Here is a 14,487-nt window from a genome sequence, read left to right on the forward strand (position 1 = left end):
GCCTCTTGGGCATTGAAATTTTGTTTACGAGAATATTTTTGACTCCCTTTTTTTAAACTACTGATTCAAGTTCTTTAATAAATCATATGACTATTATTCAGGTTTGGTAAATTATAATTTTCTAAAAATTTGGTTGTTTATAAGTCATGTTTCAACCTTACGTAGTCTTAATTTTTTTAATCTAGTTCTTCTATCAATTACCAAGACAGTGGCGTATTAATATCTCCCTCTGAGATTGTGAACTTCTTAATTTCTCCTTCTGGATCTGTAAATATTTTCTTTATTTTTGAGGCCATGTTCTTAAGTACACAGAAATTTAAATTTATTAAGAATCTCTGGTAAACTGAAATGTTAATCATTGTAAAATGACCCTTTTTAACTGTAGTAAGTTTTTTTGCATTAAAGTTTATTTTGTCTGCTATTAATATAAATAAATCAACATTTTTCCTTATTTAATATATGCATGGCATATCTTTTCCATCACAACAATTTCAACATTTTTATAAACTTTCATTTTAGATACATTTTTTAAACAACATTTAATTGGATTTGTTTTCGCCAATCTGATCAGCTTTGCTTTTTAACTGGAGTGCTTAGTATATTTACATTAGAATTATTTACATTTAACTATTCCTGACATATTTGGATGCATTCTTTATGTTATATCTGTTGTGTGCTTCCTTTTATCTCTCTCCCCTTTTTTTGGTATTTTACTTCTTTTAGATTGTTTTGCTTATTCCATTTTTACCTACTGTAGATTAGAGGGAACACAGTCTCATTCTATTCTTTTAGAACTTACTTAGAAATGACAACAGGCATATTTAAAAGCATAAAGTTAAACGATAGCCTTATCCTCCTCCTAGACAAAACAGGCCCTTACAAAATTTTAACTCCATCTACCCCTCTCTTGACATATATAATGTGCCATTTTTATACTGAATAATCATTTTATCTTGGTTTTTAAAACTCCACAAGACATTGTCGTTGTTGTAGATTAATGTTCTTTAGAATTAGTCACCTATTTATCACTTTCTTTGTTTTTCATTCCTCTTTGCATGTCAGAACTTTGGTATTACTTTCTTTCTGCTGGAAGTACATCATTTGGAATTTCCTTTATCAAGGAGTCTGATGGCAAACTCACCTATTCTGTTACTCTGAAAATGTCTTTTCCTTAACCTCATTCTTTAAAGATGTTTCTGCTGGGTAAAGAATTGTGGTTTACCAGTTATTGTCTTTTAGAATATAGAAGATACAATTCTACTTTTTCTCTTTTTACTTTTTGCTTTTGAAAAGGTGCCATCAGTTCTTCTGTAACTTCTTTCAATGTGATCTACCCTTTTGTCTGTCAATTTTTAGGATTTCCCTTTGTCTTTGGTGTTCTGTAGTTTTACTACACTACGTCCAGGTTTGAATTTCTTTTTATTTCTCCTCTTGATATTCATTGAATTTCTTGAATTTGTAGATTGGTGTTCATCAATTCTGGAAAATTCTGAGATATTATCTCTGCAGATAATGCTTTTGCCCAATTCTCTCTCTCCTTACCTCATGGACAACTATGTACAAGTACATGTTAAACGTTCTCATGCTTTCCTCTATCTGTCATTCTCCCTTCCACATTTTCCACTATGTATTCTCTATATGCTACATACAAGATAATTTCTTCTGCTTTGTATTTCAGAACTCTAATTCTCTCTTTAGTTGTTGCTATACCAATTGCTGTTAAATCTATCCATTAAGTTTTTAATTTTCATTATTGTATTTTTAATTTTAAAATGTTTTGTTCTGTTATTGTTGAAATCTGCCAAGCCACTTTTTTACAATTTCCTATTCTCTAAAAATATTTCCAAATTTGCCCTTTTTTGTTTTGGTGAAGAAGATTATTCCTGAGCTAATATCTGTGCCAATATTTCTCTGTTTTGTATGTGGGGATGCTGCCACAGTGTGGCTTGACGAGCGATGTGTAGGTACGCACCTGGGATTCAAACCTGCAAACCCCAGTCTGGTGAAGCAGAGCGGATGAACTTAACCACTACACCACTGGGCCAGCCCCACCGTTTTTTTTTTTAAACTTACAAGAATATTTGGTCTACAATTATTGTCTGATAATTCCAATACATGAAGCCTTTGTGATCTATTTCTGCTGTGCACTCTTTTCTGCTGGTGCATGCTCATGCTGTCTTGCCTCTCTGCGTGCTTGGGGTGCTTATTCTTCACTGCTGCTCATGTCCTTGCAAAAGTGTTCATGTGTCTCTTTGAGACCTAATATTAAAGTGCCTTCCTCTAGGTTAGTACTTTTTGCTGGCGGGCAGCTGAGGCACTAATAGTCTGGGACTACCTTAAAGAAATTCTTCCTTCTGGAGAGTCTCTCTATTACTTAGACAATGGGAACTTAGGCGTAAAATCCACACGATGGCCAGGCTATGTTCACAGCTTATCAGGAACAAGGTTTTTTTGTTTGTCTTTAGACTATTGTTATTTTTATTTCCTTCTTTTGTTTTGCCTGCTCTTCTTAGTAATAAATCCAAGCCCTCTTCCTGGGGTTGGAAGAAGATGGGTTTATATCTGGTTTAAACTTGCAATAAGGAAAGAGACCATCAATATCTCTGCTAAAAATGAGAGTTTCTATTAGATGACCCAATTTGAGCAAATTACCTCTTGACTTTTGTCTTCCCTAAACCTTGAGATCCCAATAACAAAACTCAACATTTTCCTTATTAGAAAAAGCAGATACACATGAGGAAAAAAGTATCAGATAAAAGTATAAGAAAGTTAGTGCTGGCCTAGTGATGCAGTGGTTAAGTTTGCATGCTCTGCTTTGGCGGCCCAGGGTTCGCCAGTTCAGATCCCAGTTGCAGACCTACGCAATGCTTATCAAGCCATGCTGTGGCAGGCATCCCACATATAAAGTAGAGGAAGATGGGCATGGATGTTAGCTCAGGGCTAATCTTCTTCAAAAAAAAGTATAAGAAAGTTAGATAATAATGTTTTAAACAATAAGGGTGTTCACTGATTCACATAACAAGAAAGCTTAAAGTAGCCTGGTGACATTGTTGAGCCTCTTTGCTAACAAACCATAAAATCAACCTTTTTAATAGTTGCCATTTTTCCAGTCACATATGTCACAAATATTTCTATCCCATATTTAAATTATCTTTGGTTTTATTTGTTATGTTTTATTATTCATTTTTATTTTAGTCTTCATGCAGTCAACTATATCTGTCTTTTCCTTTTATAGCAGTTGGATTTCCTGTCTTATTTAAGAACAGCTTCCATACTATGAAGTCATAAAAGTCTTTTTTTTTCTAAATTTTCCTCTGACATTTAAATTGTTTTATATTTCACAATTAGATATTTAATCAAGCTGTAATTTATTTTTGTATATGGTATGACACTGTAGTACAGCCCTGTTTTCTTCCAGATGGATAGATAATTATGCCAGCATCATCTCAAAAATAAACTATCCTGGAATTTCCATTTCTGCCAAGTTACACTTTAGATGTCCACAGAAGCATTTCCTGGTACGGCACAAACAAAAATGCTAAATAAAATATAAATGAAAAACTTTTTTTCTATTTCGTGATTAAGTTGGTAGGAAAATAAATGAATTGCTCAGCAGACAAATATAACTCACAAATCCAGAGAGATACTTAAGCACTGGGGCTGCCATTTACCCTGGAGGCATCTGCCAGTGCTTGGTGGCTGGGGTTTAGTTTTTCCAGACTGTATCACAAGATCAGGAGATAAAACATGGTTCCTAAAACAGTGAAAGATCAGATCAGAGGTCCTTGTATAAATCAGACAACTATGAAAGGCATTACATTGAAAACAAAACAGAAAGTGTTCCACAGAGAGAGACAAGGTATATATACTCATGTATTTGTCCGTCTCAAACTTGACTTTGGGTAGAGCAGAAAAAAGAAAAACAAAACGTCTTCAAGAGTTCCTCACCACAAGTGTGTACCCATATAGGGAGGCTTAAAGCCAAAATTCATGCTATATGTTGGCAAAAAAAACCTAATCAAAACACTGAATGAATTTTGGTTGGTAGCACCCCCAGATACCTGGCAGATGCAAATGCAAATCTTCTCTGGAGGAATACATTTTAAATACAGGCTTCAAAAGTTTCCTCCAGATATAGTTTCCAAAAACATGAGCTCACAATCAAAAAGTCACAAGATGCACAAAGAAAGTAGCCACCAAGAATATGAGTCCGCAGAATCAAAAACAGCAGATTCAAACTCACAGAAGCGATAGATATTGAAATTATCAGAGATTCAAATATTAGAAAATAAAGGGAAAAGAGATAAGAGGCACAGAGAAAAGATACAGAAGGCCCAACTTACAGAAAATCAGTGAAGGAATTGTGAGAAGAATGAAGGAGAACTTAGAGGGTTCACAAAAAGAACCCATTGTAGGGACCCACACGCGAAACATCTTCCAATGTGAATGGAACTTTTTCACCTATTATTGCTTTATTTACCCTACCTGGATCCCACCCTCATGCACACTCATTTGTGTAAATAAGTCTGTGATTTTGGAAATGGAAATATTCTTGAAGAGTTAAGAATATATCATTTTTTAAAAAATTTTTTCCTGAGGAAGACTAGCCCTGAGCTAATATCTGTGCCAATCTTCCTTCACTTTATATGTGGGATGCTGCCACAGTGTGGCTGACAAGTGGTGTAAGTCTGTGCCTGGGAGCCAAACCTGCGAACCCAGGTTCCTGAAGCTGATCCCACTGAACTTAACCACTATGCCACAGGGCTGGCCCCATATCATGTATTTTTGAAGGTGAGTTTTCCCTCCAAAGTTACCCTTCTCCTAATTTCAGAGGAAGCTGAGAGTGGACAATCTGCACGAGTTACTGGGAAGGAAATTTAATGAAGCCTGGGAGTATTAGACCAAAGGTCACTGGAGTCTGAGTAAGACAGGCAGCATCCAGAAAGGTGGGCAGACATTTTTGGAATTGAAGATAGCTATTCTTATCCGGTCCAAAAATAAACAGAAAGAAGAAATTAGGGTACACTGTACAAAGTGTATATATTTTTCTTATTTAACTGACTTGCATAGTCTAATTTTTAAATATTAAAAATTTTTAAATATTAAATATTTAAATAAACACTATACTTGTTTCATGAAAATAATAACATATTTGCTGTTAGTAGGGAGACAAACTCAAAGCACTAGTCAAATAAATGGCTGTTTTTGGAAATGGCTGTTGTCTTTCAAATTTTACGTAGGGAAAAAAATCCCTCGGGCCAGCCCCAATGGCCTAGTGGCTAAAGTTTGGCACACTTCACTTCAGTGGCCCAGGTTCCCTTCCTAGGTGTGGAACCATGTCACTCCCTTGTCAGTGGAGATGCTGTGGCAGTGGCTCATATTAAAAAAAAAACAAAAAAGAAGAAGATTGGCACCAGACGTTAGTTCAGGTTAAATCTTCCTTAGCAAAAATCAAAAACAAAAAACCCTAAATATTTGTGAGAACAGTTGCACCTGGAAAGTCACTCCAGTGACATCAAGGTATCTCCTTCAATAAGCTTCAGGGAAGGTTGCAAGTTTTCTAACATTTTATTTCTACCAAACTATAAAATTACTTCTATCAAAAAAAATTAACAACCCCTAAATATTAGCCCCCCCATGTAATGTCAAAGAAGAAAGTATTTTTCTCTCTTTTTTTTGTGAGGAAGATTGGCCCTGAGCTAACATCTGTGTCAGTCTTCCTCCATTTTGTGTGTGGGATGCCACCACAACGTGGCTTGATGAGTGGTGTGTAGGTCCACACCCAGGATCCGAATGAGCAAACCCCAGGCCGCCAAAGCAGAGTGCACAAACTTAACCACTACATCACCAGGCTGGCCCCAAAAAAGTATTTTTTGAAGGTCAAGTGACAGAATTTAATGTGATCTAAATAAAATCTTGCTTACAGTGATCTGAATTAATTCAACTTAAATGTAATCCAATTTAGTATTAAAAAAGAATGGGCAAGAAGGTTTTTAAATGCCATTTAGAAGCAAAACATTTTAAATTAAAATAGTGACTAGATTCTTAATAGATTTTTGTACTAATAAATTAAAATAATAAATGTCCTTACTCCATTTAAAATTATCACATTTTAAATATCAGCTAAAGCAGTGTTTCTTAAATTGTAAACAACTTATTAGTGAGGGCTGACCAGCATTTCTACTTAATGAAAGAGCACAGAGCACCTCACACATTTTAAGAGTAAGAATACTTTGTAAAATTCTTGTTTCAGCTGTGTATGCGTGCAGGTTGGGGGAAATTATACAAAATGAATTTCTTTCTGTGTGTCACAATGGAAGCCAGCAGGAAAGCCACTAGTCTAAGGTTTTAGGAAGTAGAATCAAACACTTAAAAGAATTTTTAGGAGAACAAGAGTGAGTGCTCACAGCTCTGCAAGTGCTGAGCTACTGGGGTACCAGCACGGACAGGAGGAGGCGAACAAAGTCCCCAGCTGTATTCAAGGTAGGAATTTTGTCACAAAGAAACAAAGGAAGAGCCTGATTATTACAAACAGGATCTGAGGACAGAAGAGGGCCAGCTGAAACACGACAGACTTGGTTACTGCCCCTATACCAAGTCAGCTATCCAGAAATGGCCCCACAGTCTTCGGTGATGGATGAAAGAGTCAGAGGCAAGCGTCCACTTGGCTCTCAGCCGAAACTGAAAAAGGAAGTCCCAGATTTTCTCCAACCTCTTCTGGTCACCTCCCAACCGCTTCTTCTACTGTTTTGCTCATGAATGTGATGCAGAGTATTAAGTACTGTAGAAATGCCACGCTGTCTACTTTTCAGAGTGCTTATATATATTTCATATATATGTGATCACATCTGAAATTGATGAATCTCTACAAGCAGAGCAAGGGATTTCAATCACGCCCCTGATGAGATGGAAACAGCGGCAGTTATTGGCACTGGCTGTGTCAGCGCTCAGCCTGGAGGTTCCCAAGTCCTCTTCAAACAGCTGCTGTTCCAAATACAGCTAATAACCCTTTAGTGCTGCCTCACAGAGAAAACAGCATGACACAAGATGACGGCGCACACAACCCTATTCAACTGAATGTCAACTCACCAGACAAGGTCATTAAAAGAAACAAACTCTTAGTTTAAGTAGAGAAATTTGAATTCAATTAAATATCATATAGTATTTTTTGTAAAAATATTAATTACTGGCTAGACACATATCTTCTCTCTTATAAATAATATTTGAAAACCAATTAATGTAATCCATCATATCAATAGACTAAAGAAGAAAAATCATGTGACAATCTCAGTTAAGTTCATGAAAATACCAGGAAAAATTTAATATTTATCCATGATAAAAGCTTTCTCCTAAACTAGGAATAAAAGAATCTACAAATAACCTATGGTTATTAGACTTAATGGTAAAAGAATGAGTGCATGCCTCCCAAGAGCAGAAAAAAGGCAAGGATCTTCATCTAACCACTCCTATGCATCATCATATTGGCAGTCTTAGCCAGTGCAAAGAGGGAAGAAAAAGAAATAAAACACATACAGCTCAGAATGGAAGATGTAAAACTGTATTCACAGATAAAATGTTTGTGTATGTAGAAAATGCCAAAGAATAAAAAAAAAAAGCTACTAGAATCAACATATTATTTTGTCAAGCTTGTAGGATGTAAGGTCAATATACAAAATTAATTTTGTTCTCATACACTAAAAATTAACATTTAGAAGGTGAAAGTAAAAATACCATTCACAATAGCACCCAAATCACGCAAAATTTGGAGACAAATCCAATGAAATATGTCCAAGACCTGTTCTCCAGCAACTACAAAACACCACTAAGAGTAACTGAAGAAAAACTAAATAAATGGAAAAATATACTATGTTTTTAGATCAAAATGTTTAATATTGTTAACGTACCTATTCTCTCTAAACCTATATATTCAATTCAATCTAATAAAAATCTCAGCATGTATTTCCATAAATATTGTCAAGCTGATTCTAAAATTTAAACAGAAATGCAAAGGACTCAGAATGGCCAAATCAATTTTCAAAAAGAACAAAGTCGGAGGGGGTCACACGACCTGATTTTAATACTTACCATAAAGCTACAATAATCAAGAAAGTTTGATAGTGGTATAAGTATAGACATAGAGAACACTCGAACAGAATAAAGAGCCCAGAAATATACCCACATACATATGGTCACTTTATTTTCAATCAAAGTACCAAAGGAATTGAAAGGATAGATTTTTCAACAAATGATGCTGGAACAACTTCATATCCACATGTGAAAAACAAAACTCTACCTTAACCTCACATAATAGCAAAAATTAAGTTTAAAGTGAACATAGATCTAAATGTAAAGACTAAAATGTTAAAAATTTCTGGAAGAAAACAGAAAAGAAAATATTTATGACGTTTGAATAAAGACTTCTGTTAGGACATGAAACATGTGAACCATAATAATAATTTTAAAAAGACAAAATAGACTTCATCCCATTGTAATCTTCTACTCTGCAAAAGAAACCTTCAAGAAAACACAATGGCATTCCACAGAACAGGAGAAAATTGTCCTAATACACATATCTGATAAGGACTTGTATTCAGAATATATAGAGAATTCAAATTCAATCATAAGAAGATAACCCAATTTTTTTAAATGTGCAGAAAGATTTGACACTTTTATAAAGGAAGATACACAAACATCCATTGTGCACATGAAAAATAATGAACATCATCAGTTATCAGGGAAACGCAAATTAAAATACAATTAAATACTATTACACAATCACTTAAAATGATAAAGACTGATTACACCAAGTGTTGGCAAAAACATGGACCAAGTGAAACTGTCATACATTTCTGTTGGGGATGTAAAATGGTACAAGCAGTTTGAAAACTACTTGGGACATTATTATTTATGAAACAAACATATACTTATCACATGATCCTGCAATTTCACTCTTAGGTATTTTCTCAAGAGAAAGGAAAACATATGTACAAAGACTTGTACAAGAACATTCATAGCAGCCTTGTTAATAGCATCCCCCAAATGGAAACAACTTGAATACTCATGTGTGGGTGAATGGGTTAAAAATATCCATACAGTGTATATCCACACAATGGGATATTACTCAGAGGTAAAAAAGGAACAAGCTACTGATAAACTCAACAACATGAATAAATCACAAAAACATGCTGAGTGAAAGAAGCCAAGTGCAAAATAATTTGTTCCAGAAAACTCTTTGTATGTGAAACTCTAGGAAAAATAAATCAAATCTACAGTGATAGAAAACACATCAGTTGTCTAGCCCTGATAAAAGTGAACATTGACTGAGAACATTCTGAGGTAATGGGAATGTGGTAGTGGTTACATGGGTATATGCATGTGTCAAAACTTATCGAACTCTACACTTAAAATGTGTGCAATTCATTATATCTAAATTACACCCCAACAAAATTGATTTTTAAAAAAGAAAGACTGGTACCTGACTGGACTTGAGGGCAGAACACAGACTTCTCGGTAGTGAGAGTGTATAGTTGGGCTGGGAAGGACTTACATTCTGGCTGCAATAAGCACCTTTAATTTGCCCAACTGCATATGAACCATTTTGTCCTCCAAGACCTTTTATTGCAGTCAAAGTACTGTCTTGTACCCCTACTCACTTGCAGAATGTGGTCTTGTGAATAATTCATTATTGAGAAAACATTAGAAGCCACTGCCACAGACTAATGTGGAAACTTCTCTCTCCCTCCTTAATCTTTTGGCTCTTGGTCATGGGTAAGACCAGCATCGAATATAGAGAGCCTTCACTTTAGGGTATCTCTGGTCCACAGATAACCAGGGCAGAAAACGCAAGGAAAGAAAAGTGTCCAGAACAGATGTTAGATCACTACCAAACCAAGGAATCTACAGAATCTGAAACAGAGAGACTAAGTGTGGTCTAAAAACCAAGACTGCAAGTAGCTCTGGGGGATGAAATATGCCAAGTATGACTTCTGAGATTGCAACATGCAGGATAACGCCTTAGAACAGTGTTTCCCAAAGAGTGAGACATACCAGTGGTGGTATATGAAATGATTTTAAGTGTTCTTGAGATAAATTGGAGTGGTAAACAAACATGATATTAACATTAAATCACATGATGATTTTTTTCTTTAGTTCTCTTAGTTTTTCTGATTATGTGTCAAAAAGCCTCATTTCATGCTCGAATATCTTAACACCTCTTTCTTCTCTCTTTTAAACAAAAGTAAAATACAAAATACCCAACTGGAATGCAGTAGGTACGTTTGTTTATTTGCGTATTTATCTTCTATCTATGGCAAGTAAAGTGGTTTTTCATTTGGGGTAGTGATGCCAAGTTTTAGCATAAAATAAATGTTCTTCAATAAAAAGGGTTGGAGTGGCTAATTTATAAAAAAATATTAGATTAAAAATACTATACTAAAAATACTATAGTGGATATTGATATGGTGATATACGAACATCTGAGATTGGATAACAGTACCTTAAAATGTTCATTTGTAAGGAAAAGTCTGTATCTGGGTAGAGATATTAACATATGAATAAGCACTGAATCATCACTTTATTAATAAATATTGAAGAAGATCCACCAACAGGACATTTTCATGTCATAAGTTAGTTTTTAATTTGAATTATTTGCCCTTTAATATCCCCCAAAGTTTCAGATTCCAGATTACTGATAAAAGGCAAGATTAAGATTTTCAGTGGCTTATAAATTAAAATAAAATACCATAAAATTGGCGAAAGGCAGGAATATATCTGAACAACAATGAAGGGTCAAATCCCATTCTACCTCTATCTTTCTGCTAATGAGTGCTCTCATTGGAGTGTGAGCAGATGAAGAAGATAAACAGAAGATCTCCATGAAAAAAAGCTTGTCTTCATAAAAGTTGGCAATCTACTACTTTTAGTTTCGCTCTTTTTCTTACTTGGTGCACATTTCAATTTCTTTCCTTTACAAGAATCCATAAAAATTTACATTTTACTTTAGGTCCATTAATCACTTCAAAAAATGCAATTCATGTGGACAAATTTCTCCAAAACTGTTATGCTCTTGTCAATGCTTTGACAGTCTTGTGCAACTGAAAAAAAAGTCAACCTCAGCTAGGCTTTAGCGAATTTTACCAGTCAAAAAAGAAAGAGAACTGTAAAACAGATTTTCTTATTTAAAGAAACAAAAAACAGTTTGATTTCTACCACGCTTATAATTTCCCAAGAGTAAAATTAAATTTGGAATGAACAAAGATAAACCCCTTACCTGTTGGAAGGTGCAGAGTTATGTTGTTGCAAAAATCTGTGAAGCAGCATTCGGTTTTGGTAACATTGTTGGAACTATGACAGAAGACTTGAGCATTTAATTCCGGGAGAGAGACACAGGACTTGATCACCTGTTCCTTTCCATTGGTTAGCATAACTGAAGCCCAACATGCTCCTTCTGTTTGGCAGGTAAAGTTTGAAGAGTCACACAAAAGACACACACACTTCAATCCTGGAAGGTGTAAGGCAACAAGCTTTAAGATACAAAAGACATCATGCAAATTTATTTCATAAAATACTTGAGTATCAAAATTCAATCTTAATGAAAATTGAGAGAGGGATAAACACAAGGTAATCCTGTCACTCCCTCTCAGCCATGTGTTTTATTTAACAGGTTGCCTAATCATTAGTTACCATTCTTTGTATTTTTGTGAATTTGTTCAGTTGCTACTATATTTAAAACAATTCTCTCATCCGTGGTCTAATTCCTCCTTCTTAAACTCAATCAGCTCATTCCTAAGTCAATAGCCCCTCTAAAATGCTAGGATATAGTAACACAGCAACCAAGGGGTGCTGTCCAGCATCACCGTAGAACATAAAGTGTGATCCCAGCAGCTGTGTAACCAAACGATCCAGTATATCCTGTTCATTTACCCTTTCCCCTTTACACTTCTGAGCAAATACGCTAAATAGAAACCTAACCATAGATATTGACAGCTCTAAAAAAAAAAAGTGTGATTCTTTACATTTATACTCTGTGGTATTTGAACATTATTATTGTCCTAGTACCTTCAAGGCACTGATGAGCCATTATACCGCCCCCTCTTCACTAAAGAATGCATCTTAAAATGTGAGTCATTTGAAAATAGACCATGACCTTCAAACAATTTTCTTTAATGAACACATCTATTCCATAAAGCAAAACACATCAATCACAGAATTTAATATATCTGCATCAACAAAACTTTCAAAAATTAGACTTCGATAAATTAATCTGTTCGCCTTATAAGTTTCCTCCACACTCCCCACTTACTACACACACACACACACACACACACACACACCCTGCACATTAACTCACGTGTTCAAAGTGATGCAGCAATTCTGTTCTAATGTAAAATATCTGTCACCATAGAGTCCAGTGGCTGTGAGCAACTGATTCGAATTTTATTTAATCATATTGTTTTTAAATAATACAATAGTGAATAAGCTTTTCGTATTACTTTAATAAAATTTTTGTTAAGTCAAAAGTGCCCCCCACAATTATCTAAAAGTCCTAAGTTTTACTATACAATCGTTTTTACTCAAACTAAAGTCTTTAAATCACTAATTACTCAAATTGGAGCTGATTTTATACCTGTAAAACATTTGATCCATAACTGGCAAGTTTTATACTCACCTTCAAATACCAATATATGGATAATATTTCTATATAACTCAGTGTATAAGAAAAAATTACATATTGCCAATAGAAATTATCTCTTCTTTTGATCATTTTTCCTGACTGGTAAAATACCATCCCTATAAACACTTTTATTATTATGTGCTAAGGATAATACAACCATAAAATAAAATACTATTTTGTTATCAACACTGGACCAAGCATAATAGCTCACTCTTTTATGTATTTCAGTGGTGATCAACATAAACAAACATATTCTTTTGCTGATATTTACACACTTTGGTGGGACTTTATAATCTAGATTTACTTGGATTCAGTAGAGCTAGATATATAAAATCTAGGTGATTTGAAAAATGTTTTCAGTCACTTTCCTTGCATAAAAGAGAGCTCATAGAATGAGGATCCATCCACCCATGTCTTCTGACAGTAGAATCTGCTACTCCAGCATCTTCCAATTCCAATTTGACAAACGCCTTCAAATCCTGATTATACTAGCTTTGCAACCTTGGGCTTTACTTGGCCCCTTGTGCCTCCATTTCCTTATATGAAGGATAAGAAGAAGAATATACCTCCTCATAGTGCTGTTGTGGAAAATAAATTAGTTAATCCCTTAGAATTAGTTAAAGCCCTTAAAACAATACCTGGTACATAGGAAATACTATGTAAATATTAGTGACTGTGTCTTCTCCTAGTGGAGGAGGTACAGCTCATCCTATGTAAACAATCGGAATACATTTGTAATCCATGAAGGAATGGCTGAATGAACTAGGGTGTACAGACCATTTAAAAGGCATAACAAAGAAATGCAACTCTTTCTGCTCTGCCTCGTGAGTCGAATATTCTCATTCTTTTAATGGTCCAGACTAGATCCCAGACAGTCACACAGCAGGGTGGTGTCTGGCAACGTTCCAGATAAAGAATTCAGGAAAAGACGAAGGTCCCAGTCCTAGCTCTGTCACCACCTTGCGGATTGACTTTGGAGAAGATACTGAACCTTACAGGGCTTCACTGCCTTCCTCTGAAAATGGGAAAAAAATTGGGGTAGGGGCAGTGGGTCCAGAAATCTTGAAGCCTCATATAGTGCCAACATTTTATGACTCCATGAATTTACAATTTATGGAAATTTACAATTATAAAATAGGGAAAACTCTTTGACAGTTAAGAAACTTACTCCACTATGGTTATTCTTCAATCTCTTATTTTAAGGGGCTAAAGTTGGGAAGAGTAACTCTCCTGACACACAATCTCAAACCATTTGTTACTAGCTTCCTTACCAGAATCTCCTTGAATTTTCTATTTCCAAGAGAAGCCTAGCCTGGAAATCAAGGAAACTAACTAATAACATGGATCCACTGGGCGAAGACAACCATAAAGTACTCAAACAGCTAAACATATGTTAGTTTCATGTGCGTTTATATTGCGTATAATTCTCAGTGCAACTGTGGGAGTTAGTTGTCACGATCTCCATTTTATAGATAGTGAAATGAGGCTCAAAAAGATCCAGTGACTAAACTGATGCGGCAGTCATTAGACTACCCAAGCAATGTTGTTTCTATCCTACCAAAGCTGATATTTAAAAAAAAAAGACGGGTACAGAAACCATTCTCCCACATCATCAGTTCCTAGCAATTGTGAATAAAATACAATTCTAAGACAGCAGAAAGAAATTAATAATTAACAACTGACATTTGAGATTTTGATCTATATAGTCCTAATTACCTTTTAAAAACACAGATTTTTTTTAAACAAATTCTACCTACCTTTTTCTGACGAGACAGGTGGTCAAATGAAAGTCAATATCATGTGCCTTGCATCTA

At 35.0% G+C, this 14,487-nt stretch overlaps 1 protein-coding gene across 2 annotated transcripts in view; it reads right to left on the minus strand.

Annotated features, from left to right (window-relative positions):
• Window positions 1-14,487, minus strand: part of ACVR1C (activin A receptor type 1C) — a 74,215-nt gene that overhangs the window by 34,778 nt on the left and 24,950 nt on the right. Inside the window, exon 2 of one of the 2 annotated variants that reach the window (XM_008525444.2) lies at window positions 11,270-11,500. In XM_008525444.2, coding sequence (XP_008523666.1) covers window positions 11,270-11,500 — 231 coding nt within the window. Of the gene's footprint in view, window positions 1-11,269; window positions 13,252-14,487 lie in introns of both variants that reach the window. The other variant, XM_070579823.1, reaches the window with a different exon arrangement.

This window comes from Equus przewalskii, chromosome 17 (genome assembly GCF_037783145.1).
Source record: "Equus przewalskii isolate Varuska chromosome 17, EquPr2, whole genome shotgun sequence".
Classification (NCBI taxonomy): Eukaryota; Metazoa; Chordata; class Mammalia; order Perissodactyla; family Equidae; genus Equus; species Equus przewalskii.